This window comes from Aptenodytes patagonicus, chromosome 14, assembly GCF_965638725.1.
Source record: "Aptenodytes patagonicus chromosome 14, bAptPat1.pri.cur, whole genome shotgun sequence".
Classification (NCBI taxonomy): Eukaryota; Metazoa; Chordata; class Aves; order Sphenisciformes; family Spheniscidae; genus Aptenodytes; species Aptenodytes patagonicus.
Genome location: NC_134962.1, coordinates 2322063 through 2339133, shown reverse-complemented (window position 1 = coordinate 2339133; position 17071 = coordinate 2322063). Strand labels below are relative to the sequence as shown.

Sequence of the window (17071 nt, the reverse complement as noted above, 5' to 3'; positions counted from 1 at the left end):
AGCAGCATCCCTGCATCGCAGGACACACTGCAGGACAGCTTTTACCCACTGCTCGTGGCAGCACCAACACAACAAGGGGAGCCACAGGCTGCTGCCTGGCACCTCCAGCAGCTGCCCTGAGCCCCACAAAGGAGATGGGCAGCATTGAAAGGAGTGACAGTCCCCTTCCAGAAACGTTCCTCTCCCAAAGGGCTCTGGTCTGGACAGACTCAACTGGCTTAGGGCAGAAAACAAACCAAAGTACAGACTCACTTCCAGCCCTAGGGAAAAGCAGGAAAAAATATTGGAAAATAAAAGCATCCTGGAATGGAAACCTATTTTAATTTCTCTCTGGAACAAGGCTGTTTGAAGCCAGACCAAGGTGGGGGCGAGGAAATGAAGGTGTTCAAAGAAGCTGCATATTGTTCCGCCTGCACTCTTTAAATCCTCACAGATACATACAAATCGCAGCAAGACTGGCACCGTGTCCTTGCTCGTACAGCCGCAGATACACTGCCAGAGCTCTATTAATTAACACGCTGCTGCCAGCACGGCAGAGGCACTCTGACAGCACAGGCTCCTTGCTGGGAGCCAGGCAGCCTCTTGCAACGCCACTCGCCCTCCACAGCTGGATCACACCTTTGGGAACATGCCTAGGCCAGGCTGTGCCAGCACCACGGGACTGGGCAGGTCCTGCAGAAGAGCCAGGGTCTCCAAAAGCTGGTGGGAATGAGGGCTGACCCATTGCAGGAGCTTCACAGCCTCCTTTCTGGCTTGCAGGAAGGGAGTAAACAGCTCCAGCCACCCACCCACCACCTCCCGGTGCTACAGCCTTTATTCCCCATCACCTCTGGTCTGAGGAAATTATTCATGTGGCATTTGTCTTGATTGTTCCCCTGCAGAGGCAGAGATGGGACCGTTATTGATACATCCCTTGCCTGGCAAAAACAAGCCATTTATAAGTAAGACTCATCACTCTGATTTTCTTTAAAGCACCTCCAGTACCACTTTGCCTTCACTGCAGCTTGTGGCAGGTTGGATGTATCACCAGCTGCTGGATCCATTGCTATTATTACCATTCAGAGGCACTTTCTTCACCCACAATTCACCAGTTCACTCACGGAGGCATCTGCTCTATCCTCATCGCCCAGAAAAATCAGCACCTACACCCCTTGCTTGGTTCCCAGGGGAGTTCCACAAGGTGAGCACCATCATCTGCCTAAGCCAACCTGGCTCGCTTTGGCTGGGAAGGGTTAAGGAAGCAGGAGGACATGTCCCAGCTTGTGGCAAAGGGGGAAGCACCCAGCACAGGGGTGATGAATAAGCTCAGGTTTCTCCTTTCCAGCTCACCCCAACACCCACCAACTGCTCCTTTGCTGAGCCAGCACCATACCAAGGAGGAGCAGATGGTTCCTCGGGGATGTGGTGGCCAACCTCTATGCACCCGCAGGCTGGGAGCAGAGCAGCTCAGGGGAGACTCAGCCAAGACAGAGGTTACAGCATAGCGACAGTTATCCTACAATAAATAACCTCACCAGGCACACTGGCTTTACTCATGAGAAGCCATCACTTACCGACCGTTCGACATAATCAGTTCTGGATATTAACCTGCAGTGCTGTACCACTTTTCAAAAAGCCTGAACACCTCATACACATAAATCACCCTAATAACCAGCAACCGCAAGATAGTCAGCCAAGAACATTTTGTTTTGGTGAGCAACGAGTATTGATTGTGTATCTGTGTCCTTGAGATGAACTTGACTCTTTGACAGCAGCCGGAGCCCAAGAAAACACAATTATCTCCCTTGCTAATCCCTCAAGGAGCAGGGGTGGGAAGCAAAGCAGTCCTATCAAACTGGACCTGGTCACAGGACTTCTCTGGTGGCTGCAGGAGCTCCATGGTCATGCCCAGGGCCTGTGAAGCAGAGGGCTGCTGCTCCCTGGTTTAGCCGCTGGGAGAGATGCTGAGCCCAGCACTGCACAACCCCTTCCTCCGACGCTGGGAAGTGAAGCCAAGTGGAAAACAATCCCTTTAGATTTCTGGAAAAGCTGGAGTCCTAGAACAGCAATCCCAATCCAGATCTGTCCTGTTCATGTGATTACACGCTCCAATGAGGGCCAGCTTTTCAGACAAACCTCTGCTCTGTCTTTGCAAATTGTCTACGGATCTTCCCAGGATGACTGTCACAGACATGGAGGTGAGGCTCAAACCCTGCCCCAGAAAAGGCAAGGACTACCAGCACTGTGACCATGGGGAGATGATCATACCTTGTCCCCAAAGCGAGAATGCCAAAAGCAAGGTGCACCCTGAGGTGTACCTTGGGTGACTAAGAAGCCATCTTCACTTTGCTTTATTTAGCAGCTCTCCTTGAACTCTACTCCAAAGACAAAAATATACTTTTCAAAGAGGGTGAAAAAGCCCTGGGAAGCTACTGCCTGATCAGCAGGTGATCTGTGCCTTTAGGCAGCAGTAGCACAGGTGCATTACAGATTTCCAACATTACCAAACCCGAGCAGAGCAGAGCATCAGTTCTCAGCTTGCTTTCCCACGGTTCAGCCATTTCATTTTAAACGGTTGAACATGTCTCCTATCCCTGTGATCCCTTGCAGGAAGGACACACTCATTCCCTTCCCCGGTGAAGTCACCCCTCCAGCAAGCCTGGCTTCGTCTCCCCTGGTGCTCCTGCATGGAATAAAAAGCAGCCTTAATTCAGCAAAGTTTGACAGTTAAATCCCGCCAAGATTACTGTGACTTTGAAAAAGGAGAAGGAAAAGGGTGTCCATCTCAGGGGCTGATCCAGAGTAACTCATCCTCTTTAATTGCCCCTGTGGATTAACAAGGGAGGTGAGGTAGGCTTCACTCCTAGTGACCCGGAGAGGTTCTCCTCAAAAGGACTGAAACCTGGTTAGAGGGGGCAGCCTTCCGCCTTCGACGACAGCCCTTTAGACAACGTACCCTCACTAGAGGGCTGAAGCATCTCAGAGGGCTCGGACAGCATCACTCACACTGTTGGTGGGGAAATAATCCCATCGTTCAAGCAGGCATTTTGCAGTTCTCTCCAAACACAACCCAGGCAAAGACAGCTTCTGCCCTGCCTGTCCCCAGCGAGGTGCGATCTGCTGCTGCTGCGGCTCAGCCCTGCCGGCGCCGGCCACTCCTGATGTCCCCCAGGCACCGGCGGCAGCACAGTTCTCCGTAACTCCAAAATGATGGGTGGCCTTTGTCTGGAGTCAGCAGCACATCAGCTTTATGAAGGCAATAAAGCACCATTGATTTAGCATTGCAAGGGATTTCCCCCTCCCTAATTTACTGCCTTTTCTTTCTGTTTGCACAGCTGACTCAAGCTGCATAGTGTGAACGTGGGTTTCAAGAGGCAAAGTCCATCTCCACAGCATGGATTTGCCAGGGATAGAAACTTTGTCCCTCTTGCACCGCGCTGGTGATGGACCTATTCTTGTGTGGGCAGCTCCAAGTGGCTCAGAGGGAAAATACAGCTCGTGTCCTTCATAGCAGCAACTTGAACTAGTGCTTGATTTTCAGGGCTTTGTGCCACTGTAACATTCATCATCAAGTGGAAGAGACACCCAGCCAGAGAAAACAAGATGAATAAACCATCCTTTCAGCCTTCCCTCCAGGCACGCCCCGTTTCACATCATGCCAATACACACAACGTGCCTCCTCTGCTCAGCCACCAGCTCTGGCTGGATCCAGAGCCGACACAAGGGAAAGATTTTCTCTTTGTTGATGGAGGTGCTCCTGCTGCAATGCAATTTCATGTGTGAATTTAGATCTGTTTGCAATTGCTCTCCCCAAAACAGGTGAGTTTTACTGCAAATCTGTTAGAGGAACCAGGCAAGGAGCACAGCTGAGAAAGCAGGCGCCATGCATCCGCTTGGGGATATAAAAGAAACAAAAGCCCCTCTACTCACATCAGACAACGAGATTAAATTCTTAGTCTCCATCTCATCTCTGACAAAGTTGTTTTAATCAAACGCATCCTAACCAAGGCATGCACGAGACCGTGCTCACTATGGATAATGAGAAGTAAGGCAGCCGGGGAGGGATGTGGCCCCGGTTCAGGGTACAGCCCACGCGTGATCTGCAAGAGCACAGCCACCCCTGCAGCCCTCCCCAGCCCCCAAACTCCCATCCCCTTAGGAGTACGTCCCAAAACACACAGCACCCAGGCACACAGCCACTGGCCAAGGCAGCGTGACAGCCAATTCCAAGATAACAGTTTGGGGAGTGAAAGGACAGCTTTTAAGCTCTCCCAGAGACCAAGAGATGTGCTTTACGTTTGAAAAACAGAAAGCCACAATGGAAGCATTTTCAATGCAAAATACTTTTACACCCTTTTGCCCTGGGGAATTGTTACTGATCAGTAAATTTAACATCGCATTCTCCTGAAATTCTCTATCTTCCAGTATTTTCTTCTCTTTGACAAAGACAATAGCAATTCCTGGAAAACTGCCTTCCCCCTACAGACCTCTCAAACCCCCCTTTCCCTTACAACTACTTACCAACACTGCCAGCTTTCCCAAAACAGGCAAGAGGAGGACTCTGGAGGTCTTTCGTCTGAAGAAATATCTTCCATATCATTCCTATGGATCTTCTTGGGCAATCGTTTTCTGTTTAATTTTGCTTAGGCCTAACGGCTGGTCAGATTTTGGCTAAGATACAGAAAATATCTGCAAGAGTTCTACATTGGGCATTAAAAAATTACCATCTGCTGAAAAGTCCATTATACCCACGGCCTTAAGGAGTGACATCCCTGAGTGCAATGAAGTGTTTTGTTCCCACCCCGTCACTGGTGCACAGTAATCTTGCCAGAAAAGGGTAAACGTCTACAGAAGAGGAGCAAAGTCAAACACAGCTCTTCGCTACGTGGCTTATATAAATGAGCTGACCCGCTTGGTTAAACGACACCGCACACTGCCAGGCATAGCGCTGATGGATGCCTGCATTTTCTCTCGCCTGGTATTGAAACAAAAGTCAGGCAACCTGCAGGTGGGCGATACATTTAAAAGACCAAAGGAGAATCAAAAGACCCTTGATTTCTTTTTTCCTCTTTTTATAGGGACATGAAGGTAAAGTGATCTTGCATCGTTGCTGGTTTTGCTGTATAACCTGGGGTGCATTTCTGTCAAGCTTCACAGGACTGCTGCATCTTGTGATGCACATCTGAAGGATTTAGCTGCATTTCCAAAGCTGGACCAGAGACCCAGCTGGGGAAAACCAGCACAGATCTGGCAAGGTATGTCTGTTTATTTGTTCACTCTGAGCGCCATAGTGTTGTGCACCCTCCTCCCACTCCCTCCCCACACACACACGTGCATCTTCCTTTGTTAAAACCAGCCAGTGTTCCCTACCGAAGCAGTTTAATACCCCACCCCACCCCCCCTTCCCACCGTTTCACACATCCCTCATTCAGCCAGCCACAGCTTGCCAGCCCCGAGTGCTGCCCATGCCCCTCAACATCTCCTTCATTCCTGAAGAGAACAGCCCTGGAGCATCAGCTGCTCACCAGCATCTACCTTACTTACGATTTAAATAGCCCTGCAGAGAGAAAACTTTTTTCCCCCCCCATTCCCTGTTGTGAACAAGTGCTAATTGCTCAGACATGCAGTGCACACACAGAGCCACCATGTCGATATGATTGCAAAGCCGGGTAACGTCAGCATCCCAGAGACCCTCCTCCAACTCGGATTAGAGAGAAGAGGCTCAACAGTGCCGAGCAGCAGGTGCCGGAGGAGGCAGCCAGAGCCGCTCACCAGGTAAGGGGCACTTTGACCCTCTATTCCCAACGCCGGCTTTCCTGCTCACTTTATTGCTGTGCAAGAACAAAATGCAAGTGAAGCGAGGCACTTCTCTTTGCAGAGCCTGGGGACCAGTTGCCAAATCTTTGATCTTCACGGGGGGTCCATTGTTTGTTCATTTCCCTCCACAGGAATTCTTGGAAATATGGGTCCGGCAATAGCGATGGATGTGGCAACTGGTAGAGATGTAAACAGATGGGGTAATTCTTGCTTTGACTCAAAAGTGGATTTGCTTTCAGGGTACTTCTCTCTCCCCCCTTCCCTGAATAATCCTGAACTTTTGAGATTTACAGGTTTGTCTGTCCATCTGTGCCAAGTTTTTTGTGCTGCCACAGTTGTTTGCAATGGGGATGGGTCTTCATATTGAATAAGATCATAAACTACTCTTGGTTACAGAGTTACTTTAATTGTGCGTTAAGCCCCTTTAACCCTTGGTTTTGGAAATACTCCTTGAACTCTGTTCCCCCCCCCCTTCTTCTTTTGCTAGGGGACCCTGGGAGCGGGGAGTAACCGTGTCAGAAACTTCTTCATTGTTTGTGAAATCTCAGTCAATGAAAAGAGTCTGAACTCCGACACAAAGAAAGGCACTAATTAAACACTGCAACGCTTCTGCTACTGGATGGAAAAGCAAGCACTGTGCAAGTGAAACAGCAGCCATCCCTCAAGTCCTCCAAGGGCTGTGAACAGCCGACCAAGCACAAAGCTTCCTCTCTGCCCTCCCTGTTCCTGCCAGCCCCGAGAAGGACTCTTGCTGCAGAGAGCTGAACCAGAGACGCTTGACTTCCCCAGCAGAGAAAAGCCACAGCTCACCAGGATGCTCTCAGAGAGAAGAGTTCCTTGACTTACATAGGGAGTTATAATTCTCATTTGCTTTGTTCATGGAGCCTTATGTGTCTTTCAATCTTTTTTTCCCCCCTGATCACTTCAAAATCTAACTTCCCCAATGGTGGGGGACAGGAGAGGTAAGTTAGATGGTCCATGCTGCCTCACAACCCACTCTTTGGAAATAACCCACTTCTAAATGAGATAGCAGCTGTTTCTCAGACAGAAAAAAGGCTTTTCCTCCTGGGCTAGCAAGGCTTTCAGTGACATCTGAGGGTAGTTTGTGACCAGCAGGCATGGGAAACAGCTCTCTTTGGGATGATCTGAACAGCACCTGCAGCAATGCAGGCAACAGCTGCTACCTGGACAACGGTATGAGGTTCAACTTAACCTTCCAAGAACAGGCAGCCGATTTCTATGTTGTCCTCCCTGTGATTTACTCTGTGATCTGTGCTGTTGGGCTCACAGGCAACACTGCTGTCATTTATGTGATCCTCAAGGCCCCCAAGATGAAGACTGTCACAAACATGTTCATCCTGAACCTTGCTATAGCTGATGACTTGTTCACACTTGTCTTGCCCATTAATATTGCTGAACACCTCCTCCACTACTGGCCTTTTGGAGAAGTCCTCTGCAAGGTTATCTTGTCCATAGACCACTACAATATCTTCTCCAGCATTTACTTCCTAACAGTGATGAGCATAGACAGGTATCTGGTAGTACTGGCTACAGTCAGGTCCAAGAGGATGCCACATCGTACGTACCGAGCAGCCAGGATCGTCAGTTTGTGCATCTGGATCCTAGTCACCATCATAGTTCTCCCTTTCGTCATCTTTGCCAATGTCTACATAGATGACCTGGAGATCAAGAGTTGTGGTCTCAATTTCCCCAAGCCTGAAAGGTTTTGGTTCAAAGCCAGCAGGATCTATACCCTCATTCTTGGCTTCGCCATTCCAGTATCCACCATCTGCATCCTCTACACCATGATGCTCTACAAGCTAAGGAACATGCACTTGAACTCTAATGCTAAAGCCCTGGACAAAGCCAAGAAGAAAGTCACTATTATGGTCTTCATAGTCCTAGCTGTGTGCCTCTTCTGTTGGACCCCCTTCCACCTGGCCACCATTGTGGCTTTGACTACTGACTTGCCCCAGACCTCCATGGTCATCGGTATATCCTACTTCATCACCAGCCTAAGCTATGCCAATTCATGCTTGAATCCTTTCTTGTATGCTTTCCTGGATGACAGTTTTCGGAAAAGTTTCCGGAAGATGCTAGAATGCAGAACTTCTTGAACAGTGGGTTGGGGCTCGCAGATCCCTTCCCTCCCATGGCTTTGCAGGGGCACCTTTGCAGACTGAAGGGGCGGCTGATGAATGCACAATGTTCTTTCTTTCATTTACATGCGATGTATGTGTCTGGTTATCATTATCATTCACATGGTTTGTCCTGCTTACTTGCGAGCCTTGCCTTTTCTGCTCTCTGCACCTCCCAACTTCTCAAAGTTGCATTTCTGTATTCTAGTTTCTAATCACACACCCTGAAGCATTAGGGACAGGAAACTTCCTTTTCAGAGGTGTACTTCTACATAGCGGTCCTTTATTGCCATCTGCTGTACAGCACAGACAAGCTGGAGCCCAGCTTTCAGATTAACGTAACGCTCAGTTCTTAACAGCTATGTTATTCGGAGGGTTGTTTCATGGAGCAGAGCTAACAAGCACTTTCAATGACATATCAATAAAACGGACAGAGGATGCAAGATGAGTATTCGGAAGAGAAAACTAACCATTTTCATGTCCGCGTATGTGCATGTGTGTGCTACGGCTTCGTTTTTTATTTTGAGGGATGTCTGTTTTCTACCCCAAATTCCGTCTTTCCTGAACTGTTAACACAAGTTAAATTTAAACCAAAAGCAAGATTTGGGTCTCAAAAAATAGTGTTAAACAACACACAACGCAAATAGTACAGCAACTGTGGGAATTTGTGTTCAAAATTATTTTTAACTAGTTGTTCCTGTGAAGTGTCAAATATATATTTATTTAAGAGCAATTAATGAAATAAACCTCATGGGAAGAAAAGAGACTGGTCCTTCTTTCACCAGAGAAAACTTGTGTTACTTGTCCTATGTCTTTGCTATATATATTGCATTTTACCTACTGTAAAATAAAATATTGTAGATTTATAACAAAATTAAGGTGTTTTGTAAGCCACAAGAAAAACCCTAACAAGCACTGCAGATAAAATTCCTTCTTTAACAGGTAAATAGTAACTCAAAGTATTTCAAGGGAACCAGGGCCTGAAAGGAAGACTCTGGCCATCAGAAATACAGTACTGAATGCTTCAAGAACTATCATAAACATGTTGAAACGCCATCCTCCCTCCCCCAGCAAGGGACCCTCACTGATAGACAGTGGGGCGAGCACACCACATCTTCCAGCTTTCACGGTCATGGGAAAGTCTCACCTCCACCGTCCACCTGCGGAGGTGAGCTGAGCTCGTTGCCACATTCAGTCCTTAGTAGTGATCTACCACAGCCAGGACAGTGCGTGTGCCACAGCTCCCTTATTTTGGCTCTGTATTAGCCACCAAAGCACCCTGTTAAATGCAAGTAGACTTTTTTTGCCAAAGCAGTGCCAGAGACTACCTCCCCTCATCACCTCTGCAAAAGCCTAACTGCTCCCAGCTCTTGTCCTAGAGGGCGATGCCCAGCTGAATACAGCAGTAAGCTATCTTGTAGGGCTGTGGTGAGTGGGAGGTCTGTGAAAAGCTTATTCTCACACCCTTTAATCCCTGTAGGGTGTATATATTACTCATTTAAGGGAGGCTGTCTCAGTTAATGTTTTCCTCTCCAGCTTTCCCCAGATCCACAAGCACCAAGCTGGGCTCTTACCTCTCCAAACTCCACCAGGAAAGTACAGGACAAGTAAAAGGAAAGAAAGTGGGGCTAGAGACCAGCTATATCGCACGTACCAGAGCCCACCCAGGAGACAAGCTACCTACAGCAGTCATCCAAGGTCTATCCAGAAAATGGGGCTGAAGACAAGGCTGCAACATGAGTCTAAGGTCCATCCAGGATGCAGGGCTGGAAGCAGGTATCCCTCCAAAAAGTAAGGAAGGAGGCTGTAGGGCTCAGCTTAAATGGGCTCCTGGAGCAATGGGTGAGGGTGTGGGTGGAGACCCCAGGTGAGGCCATTCAGGGCAATTCAGTCCTATCAGTGCTCTCGGGGCTCTGACACCAAAATTAACAGCCTTCAATACATCATGATGGCAATTTCATTTTTCCCTTTTAGAAAACTGAAAGAGATTTGCGAATACAAGATCACTTGTGTTGCCTTGTCCATATTAAAGGTGTTAACTTTGGAAGAACAATGAAGGAGAACACATTTTTCTAGGTGAAACTTCTCCAGGAACTTTTTATTTTATACCAACTGTAGCATTAACTTGCTGTAAAGATCAAGAGCTGAATCCCCTGTCTCAGCCAGCCTGATGAGGAACAGACCACAGCGGTGGGTCCTTAATCCCACAATCTTAAACCCCCTAGACTTAGTGCCCACAAGGTTCCCAGAGCCAAGTTTCATGGCTCATCTCTGTTTCGCATTAGCTGCACCTTGCAACTACCAGCAAACACAAGGATTTTTCAAAAGCCGGTCCTGACAGTGTGTGTGTGTGTGTGTGTTGGCATGTGCAGGTGTGTGGGGTGATCACTAGCAAGCCCCAGTCACAAGAGGAGGAACAGGGAGGCACCTGGAGAAGAGATCAGCTCCACTTAGAAGGTGCTGATGGCTCTCAAGAGGTATCAAATGACTCAAAGAATTTGGAGGAGAGGGGGAAGACCTGGCAGATGGAGGACTGGGGACCATACAGGCGGCCGATTCTGGAAGGACAGCTGGGTGCTGTGGTCCCCACCGACCTTCACGGGGAAGGAGGCAGGTGCCATCAGCAGATGAAGGAGTGCAGAGGTGTTGCACCACCCCTTGGAGCAGCCCAGGCAAGGCCAGGGAGCAGAGCCAGCCTGCGCAGGCAGGCACCACGGGCACCCACTGCTTTAGCACGGTTGCCACCTGCTGGCGGTGGGCTCCCCAGGTGGAAAAACCTCTCTGAGCGCAGAAAACTGACTCAAATGATGCCACCTCACACACAAATTGTCTAGTTAGCTGCAACGTCACTGTTCATTGGTGTTAGGGCTGTAGGAAACGCAACATAGTTTATTAGGTGGAAAACCTATATATTCATTAGGTGGAAAGGACCTTTCGAGTGTAAGTCGCCCACTTTCAGACCTGACAGTGCCATTGCTGGCGCGTTTCCCCTTTGACTCAAATGTCATGATTGTCACAGAATCGCAGAGTGGCTGAGGTTGGAGGCACCTCTGGAGATCACCCAGTCCAACCCCCCTGCTCAAGCAGGGTCACCTACAGCAGGTTGCCCAGGACCATGTCCACTTGGGTTTGAATGTCTCCAAGGATAGAGACACCAAAATATCTTTGGGCAACCTGTTCCAGTATTTCACCACTCTCACAGTACAAGCTTTTTCCTATGTTTAAATGGAATTTCCTGTATTTCAGTTTGTGCCTCCTGTCCCGCCACTGGACACCACTGAGAAGAGTCTGGCTCCCTCTTCCCTGCACCCTCCATCAGGCATTTACAGACATTGCTGAGATCCCCCCGAGCCCTCTCTCCCTGAGGACGAGCAGCCCCATCTCTCAGCATCTCCTCTTATGACAGCATCCTGCCTGCCTCTGTGCTTTTCTCTATGTAAAATGCTTAAGACGGGCGTGTCGGCTCCTCTTTGCTCTCACGGGGTGCAAGGCTACACGGGGAGAAGGGGCTTGCCCTGGTCAAGGTCTCCTCCTGTGCTTAGGAGGGGCTCCGGCTCCCATGGGTGCACTGAGCTGGCCGGTGTGCCGGCCGGCGGAGCGGCCGGCGGGGCCCTGTGTTTCAGCCCGGCGGCACTAAGCGGCACTCTCTGCTTTCAGCTCAGCATCGCTGGCTCTCCCGCAGTGCTGCTCAGCCTCACACCCAGGCTGGTACCCTGCTTCTGCGGGGAAGGCTGCAAACTCGGGCTGTCCGTGCCCGGGCAGACCCTCTGAGCACAGCACCCGAGGCCAGGCTGCTACGGCTGTTTCTGGGAGAGCAGAAACCGCATTCGAGGAGACACTCGCCCACTCGTTGTACAAGTTCACCCCAGAGAAAACCTGCACGCCCGCTCATTCGTTTGAATTTCATCAGGCTGCTGGGACTGGCTTGCTGCGGATCACACCAGCCCACGTTAGCCACAAATTGAAGGCTGGAAGCGGGAAAATAAATCCCCTTAACAATTCACCGAATAAATCCCCTTCTAAACCAAGCATCCCTTTCAGGGTCTGCAGGGTTGCAGGAGGCTGAATCAGTGACCCGCATGGCTCCTTCCCATCCCAACCCCCTTCCCAGCCAGCTGTGCATCGAGTGGGGAAGCCAGCTCAGCCCCAAAGCCAGGGAAATTTCCTTCCAGGACAGTCCGGGATGTCTTCATGAGTGCAAAGGTGCCGGGTAACCTCGCAGCTCCCTGGTTACAGCAGGAGCTGAAGTCTTTCTGCTTGCTCCTGCCCACTGCAGCAGCATGGAGGAAGGCAGCAGGCTCCTGCCTGCCTCCTCTCCGGGAAGGACATCGCCTTCCCCACTCCGGCTGCACCCACGAGGACAGACAGCCCTGGCGGACTTTGCTTCATCATCCCTGGGAGAGGGAGAAGAAGCCGTTTTCCACCCCAGAAACAGGAATTAGGGTTCATACAGGGCTCGTATTCCCACCGCAGGCTTTAAACGCAGGCATCTGAGATAAGAGGTGGGGATCGGAAATTACTATTGCTTTTTAAGTCTTTGTGCTGCAGCAAGTAATAATGGTTGTTTCAATCAATTGTCCTCATCCAAGCTGTGCTGCAGCTTGTTCCCCCGCGAAGCCATAATCCCCTGATACTTATGCAGTCTCGCACTGTCTCCTACTGCTGGTCACGATTTCGAGTGAGAAAACAAATAATACCCCACTGAGGGATGAAGGCCAGGCTCTCAGAAGCATCTTCAGATGGGAAAAAAAAGAAAAGAGAGATTAAAAATGGATGAGCAAAAACTTGGAATATAGAAGATATGAAGCAGAAGCATCTCTAGAGGATACTGTTAAAAGCAATCCAGGAGAGAGAATTTGTCCCTTTTCTGTACAGCCTCTTATCCATAGCACTCGTCTTGTCGCCTATGGGGTGCTGGGAGCCCCTGGGTGTCATGTGCTAATGTGCCACTGATGCTCCCACTGCAAACTCGAGGAAACGGTGACCCTCCGGCTTTACTGCTAGTTCTGGGAGAAACGAACCCAGTTTGGTGCCTTCAGAGGGTCTCAGCACCTCAAGGTTTGACATTTCCACCTGCTCCTGAAGAGAAAGGGACACCCCAGGCTGGGGTCCCTTTCACGGTGAGTCAGGAGGTCATCTGAGGTGCTTCTGTGGGCTGTGGGGACACAGCACTGGCAGCTCCCTGCCCCATGCCTGGGGCAGACCGTGTCGGGTCTTACCCCATCTACACCACCACTGCAGCCGAGGCTATGCCCGGAGCTGGTTTCGGGGTGATAAATCCTTGATCCAGGGCAGCTCTGAGGCCTCCGGAGGAGCTCCATACTTGCTGTCATCATGGAGTGACAGGACACCAGGCACCCCCCCAAAAAAATAAGCTTTCCAAAGAAACCCCTCTTGAAAAGCCACATGCCACATTGCCACATTTCTCTTCCCCTACCTCCCTTTTGCTGGAAGGGAGGAAGAGGAGTTAATTTAAGGCAAACGCCAAGAATAGTGACAGTAAATATTGCCAAGAATTTCTCGTTGGCATTTGGTTTTGGTAAGTGAAGATGCAGAGGGAAAGATCAAAGCTGGTCTGAATAGCTTCTAATTATGAGCCTCAATTGCTCTATTTTCTCTCAGAAAAGTATTACAATTATCTAACAAAGCTCTTCAAGTGGAATTAGACACTAGCCCGAAGCTTCAAGGGCCATTTAGTGGCAATTTTCCCTTTTAAAATAAAATAATATTTGATGTCTAGATAAAAAACAGGCACTCCCGTAAGTGCCTACAGCCAAGTCCAGTGCTCACTGGATAAACAGAGAGAGGCTGGAAAGCTCTTCCTGGGAGGAGGTGAGCCACCCGGGCTGCACCGAAGGCTGATGGTGGCTCTGCTAAAGCACCCCACCGCAGTGTCCCCTCCCTGGGCATGCGGGGGGGCTCTGGGTGCTGCCACCAGCATCCCATGTGGGAAGGGGGAATTCCCGGATGAGGGGAAAATAAACTATACTTTGGGAGTAAGACCTTCGACAGCGGGCAACTGTCCCCATTTTCAGTTTTCTTGAGATGTAATTTCTTTCTCTGTCTTTCACCAGGACTTCTGTATGTCTCCGTCATCTCCCCTTGCTCCATCGCTTCCCCTGCACAGCTCATGCCTGAAAAACAAGACACCTTGGGAGTTTCCAAGGTCCAAACCATCCACTGTACAAAACTCAATAAGGCAGCTGAATAAGGAAAGCAGAGAAATAAGGATTCCGTTTCATAAACTTAACCCTCAAATGAGATCAGAGGCTGGTAATTAATAAAGTCAGATTTCAACGCAATGAAAAACCTCCCCTGAGACTCAGCCTGCTGCTGCTTGGTATTGATGGAAATGCTACGGATGTAATTACATTTCTCTTAGCTGTGCGATGGAGACAGCGAGCTCCTCTGTGCCGTGGGCTGCTCTCAGCCGAGCTTCTTCCTTCCAAGCTGATCATAAGCCAGGGAGATGAGGCTGATAGCCACCGTTTCACGGTGGACCGGACAGGTCAGAGCCAGGCAGCTCATCGTACACCATCCTGGCGGATAACCCCAAGGCAGAAGGGCTCAGTGGCATCGCTAACACACACTCATCAAAAGACAAGAGGCAGTTTTCCAGCCGAGCACACTCAAACTAAACCCCAGGGCAGATGCCAAAGCAAACTGCAGAGAGAGCCGCCCTGGTCGGCTTTCCATACCCACCTCTGAGCTGCCGCAGGAATGCAGGGAGCAAGGATAAACACCAACACCAGAGGTTGGACTCATTTTCTGCTCTTCTGTGCTTAATCCCTGGAGGCAAGTGATTATCTCCAGGAATTTTCTCTGTGGTTAAGCAAAGCAAGAGCAGTCCAAGGCTGAGATGAGGGAAAGTCCAAAATATGTGAACAAATGACCTGTGCACGCGGAGAAGTTGCTATTAATGCCTAACATTGAACAAACATTAAATAACCAAATCACAACACGGGATTCATTTCACACAGAGGAAATCAAGCCGAAAAGCCATTAATCTTGACTTCGTATTGACCACATAGCTTGTGGTTTTATTCCCCGTCACTGAATGAATCAGCACGGCATGAGCTTTTCGGAGCACTCACTGCACATGACAGACTGAAAACACACAGAGAAATCAATGTTTATAGAATGGACAGAGCCAGCTCAAACTTTGTCTGGTCTCCTCTCTGTGGCCAGGAGAAAGGTGATCTGATGCAACCAAAAACCAGACTGTGGGAAGATGTTAATTCTGTCAGTGGTTTCCTTGGAAAAAATCAAGTTTCCTGCTTGGTTTCTTGCGGATTCATCCTTCACTTCACCACGCTGAAAATCTGCTGTTTGGCAGGGCTGGTGCTGCTCGGCTTTTGGCTCCAGCCCATCCTGCCTGGCTGCAGGCCCGGAGGGGAGGGAAGCGGTGGATGCTCTCCCTGACCACTGCAGGCAGACAGGAGGACTCCATCCGCACAGGAGCTACATCCCCTTGCAGCAATAACATGTACTGGAGGAAAAATACCTTTTGCTGCAAGAGTGGGCTGGCTGCATAGGTTACAAGACCTCCCAGTAACAGCTGCCTGCATGGGCTCTGCAGGTAGGATTTCCCACCCAGCACCTATATACTGCAAAAGGCACAAGGATTTGAGAGCAAAGCCGGAGCAAGAGGCAAGGACACGTATAACACCGCGCTATACAGACCCACAAATGATCCACCCTGCTCATTACTCAGGAATACCCCAAGTGATGCCACGTGCCAGCACGGAGCGACGGGGTTCACTCCCGGAGGCCCTTCCAGCAGCTTAACCACGGGAGGGCCAAATTCCCAAGAATCCGAACATGAGAGATGTTCTCCAGGGGGGTGAAGGTGATCCCAGCTGGTGTTGGATATTATTGTGCACTTTCTACCCCAGGGAGCATTTAGCGAATTTTTGGGTTGCTGAAGCAGAAACCTTGTGTGTAGTAGGAGAGGCAGCAGGTGGGGGAAAGGGCTGTCTCTGTCCCCCAGCACTGCAGAGAGCCAGCATCACTCCTTTACTCCAGACAGCTGGGATTTCACTGCATTAAGGGAGAGAGAGAGAGAGCAAAGTTGGTTTACATGGTTGATTAGCATCATCGTTGCCAAGATACATAACCATGTTGCTCTATTTATTGATTATTTCATTCTGTCATGTAATTTATCCAGGCTTCAGGGTACTGAAAAAAGGAACAAAGGGAGTTTGTGAGGCACAGGGCTCTTTGACCTAAAGCGCACCCACCCCAAAAGCAGTCCCTTTGCTTGAAATAATCCTAAAATTCCTTCTTTCAAAATGAGTTATGGCCTTAACACATCTGTTATCACGTTTTGAGCAAAGGTGGCATGTAGACCCAGCCTGAATGGGCAAGAGGGCAGGTGCATGCAGTCAAATATATGCCACTCAAAATAGATGTGCATCAGCTCAGCCATGGCAAGGAGGGGCTACAGATCCTGTCACATCACATCCCCATCCCCCAAAAAACTCTATGCCAAACACCCATTGACATCACACAGCATACGTTCTACTTTCTTATAGTCCATCTGTTCCTCATGCAGCACCACAGCTCTTGGGTTATGGGCTGATGCTGAAGCCTCAGGTCCACCTTCCATTTTCTCTCCCTTCTTCCAGCCTCACCACCTCACAAGCCTTTTTTACCATGAAGCTGAGACACTTTTCCCTCCTGCAACCCTCCATCCCTCCCATCTCAGCTGCGTGGTTCTCCTCAACGCAGGAGAAGGCCAGGGAGTAAGAACTGGTCCTTCAGACAGCCCTGGGCAGGGTTTGGGAGGTGAAGATCAGGGATGTGAATTACCAGCTGATTCTGCAAAGTCACAGCGATGAAGCTCTGCCGCCACAGAGATTCACATGGGAACACGGCGTGAAGCCATGAATGCACAATCAGGGCTACAGCTCAGGATCTGTCCAAAGGAGATTCTCCCTGTTGAAGGAAGGAGAAATTTGTTTATGCATAAACATCCACAAAAATAGCTGAAGGAAAGCACAGGGAAATGAGCGGGAATGCAAACTGGATGTTTTCTGGCAGAGCCCGCTTTGCTGCCAGTCTAAGAGTCCCTCTTCTGAGCAGGTAGCAAAGGCTGCACCAGCACCAGCTGCTTCTGGAGATCCTTTTCATTTAAA

The 17071-nt window shown here is 49.6% G+C and overlaps 1 protein-coding gene across 1 annotated transcript; it reads left to right on the top strand.

The window, feature by feature from the left end:
* The first annotated feature begins 6914 nt into the window (after window positions 1–6914).
* Window positions 6915–7913, top strand: NPBWR2 (neuropeptides B and W receptor 2). Its single transcript, XM_076352163.1, has one exon. It carries the CDS (start codon window positions 6915–6917, stop codon window positions 7911–7913), a length of 999 nt encoding a protein of 332 aa, XP_076208278.1.
* Window positions 7914–17071: the final 9158 nt, after the last annotated feature.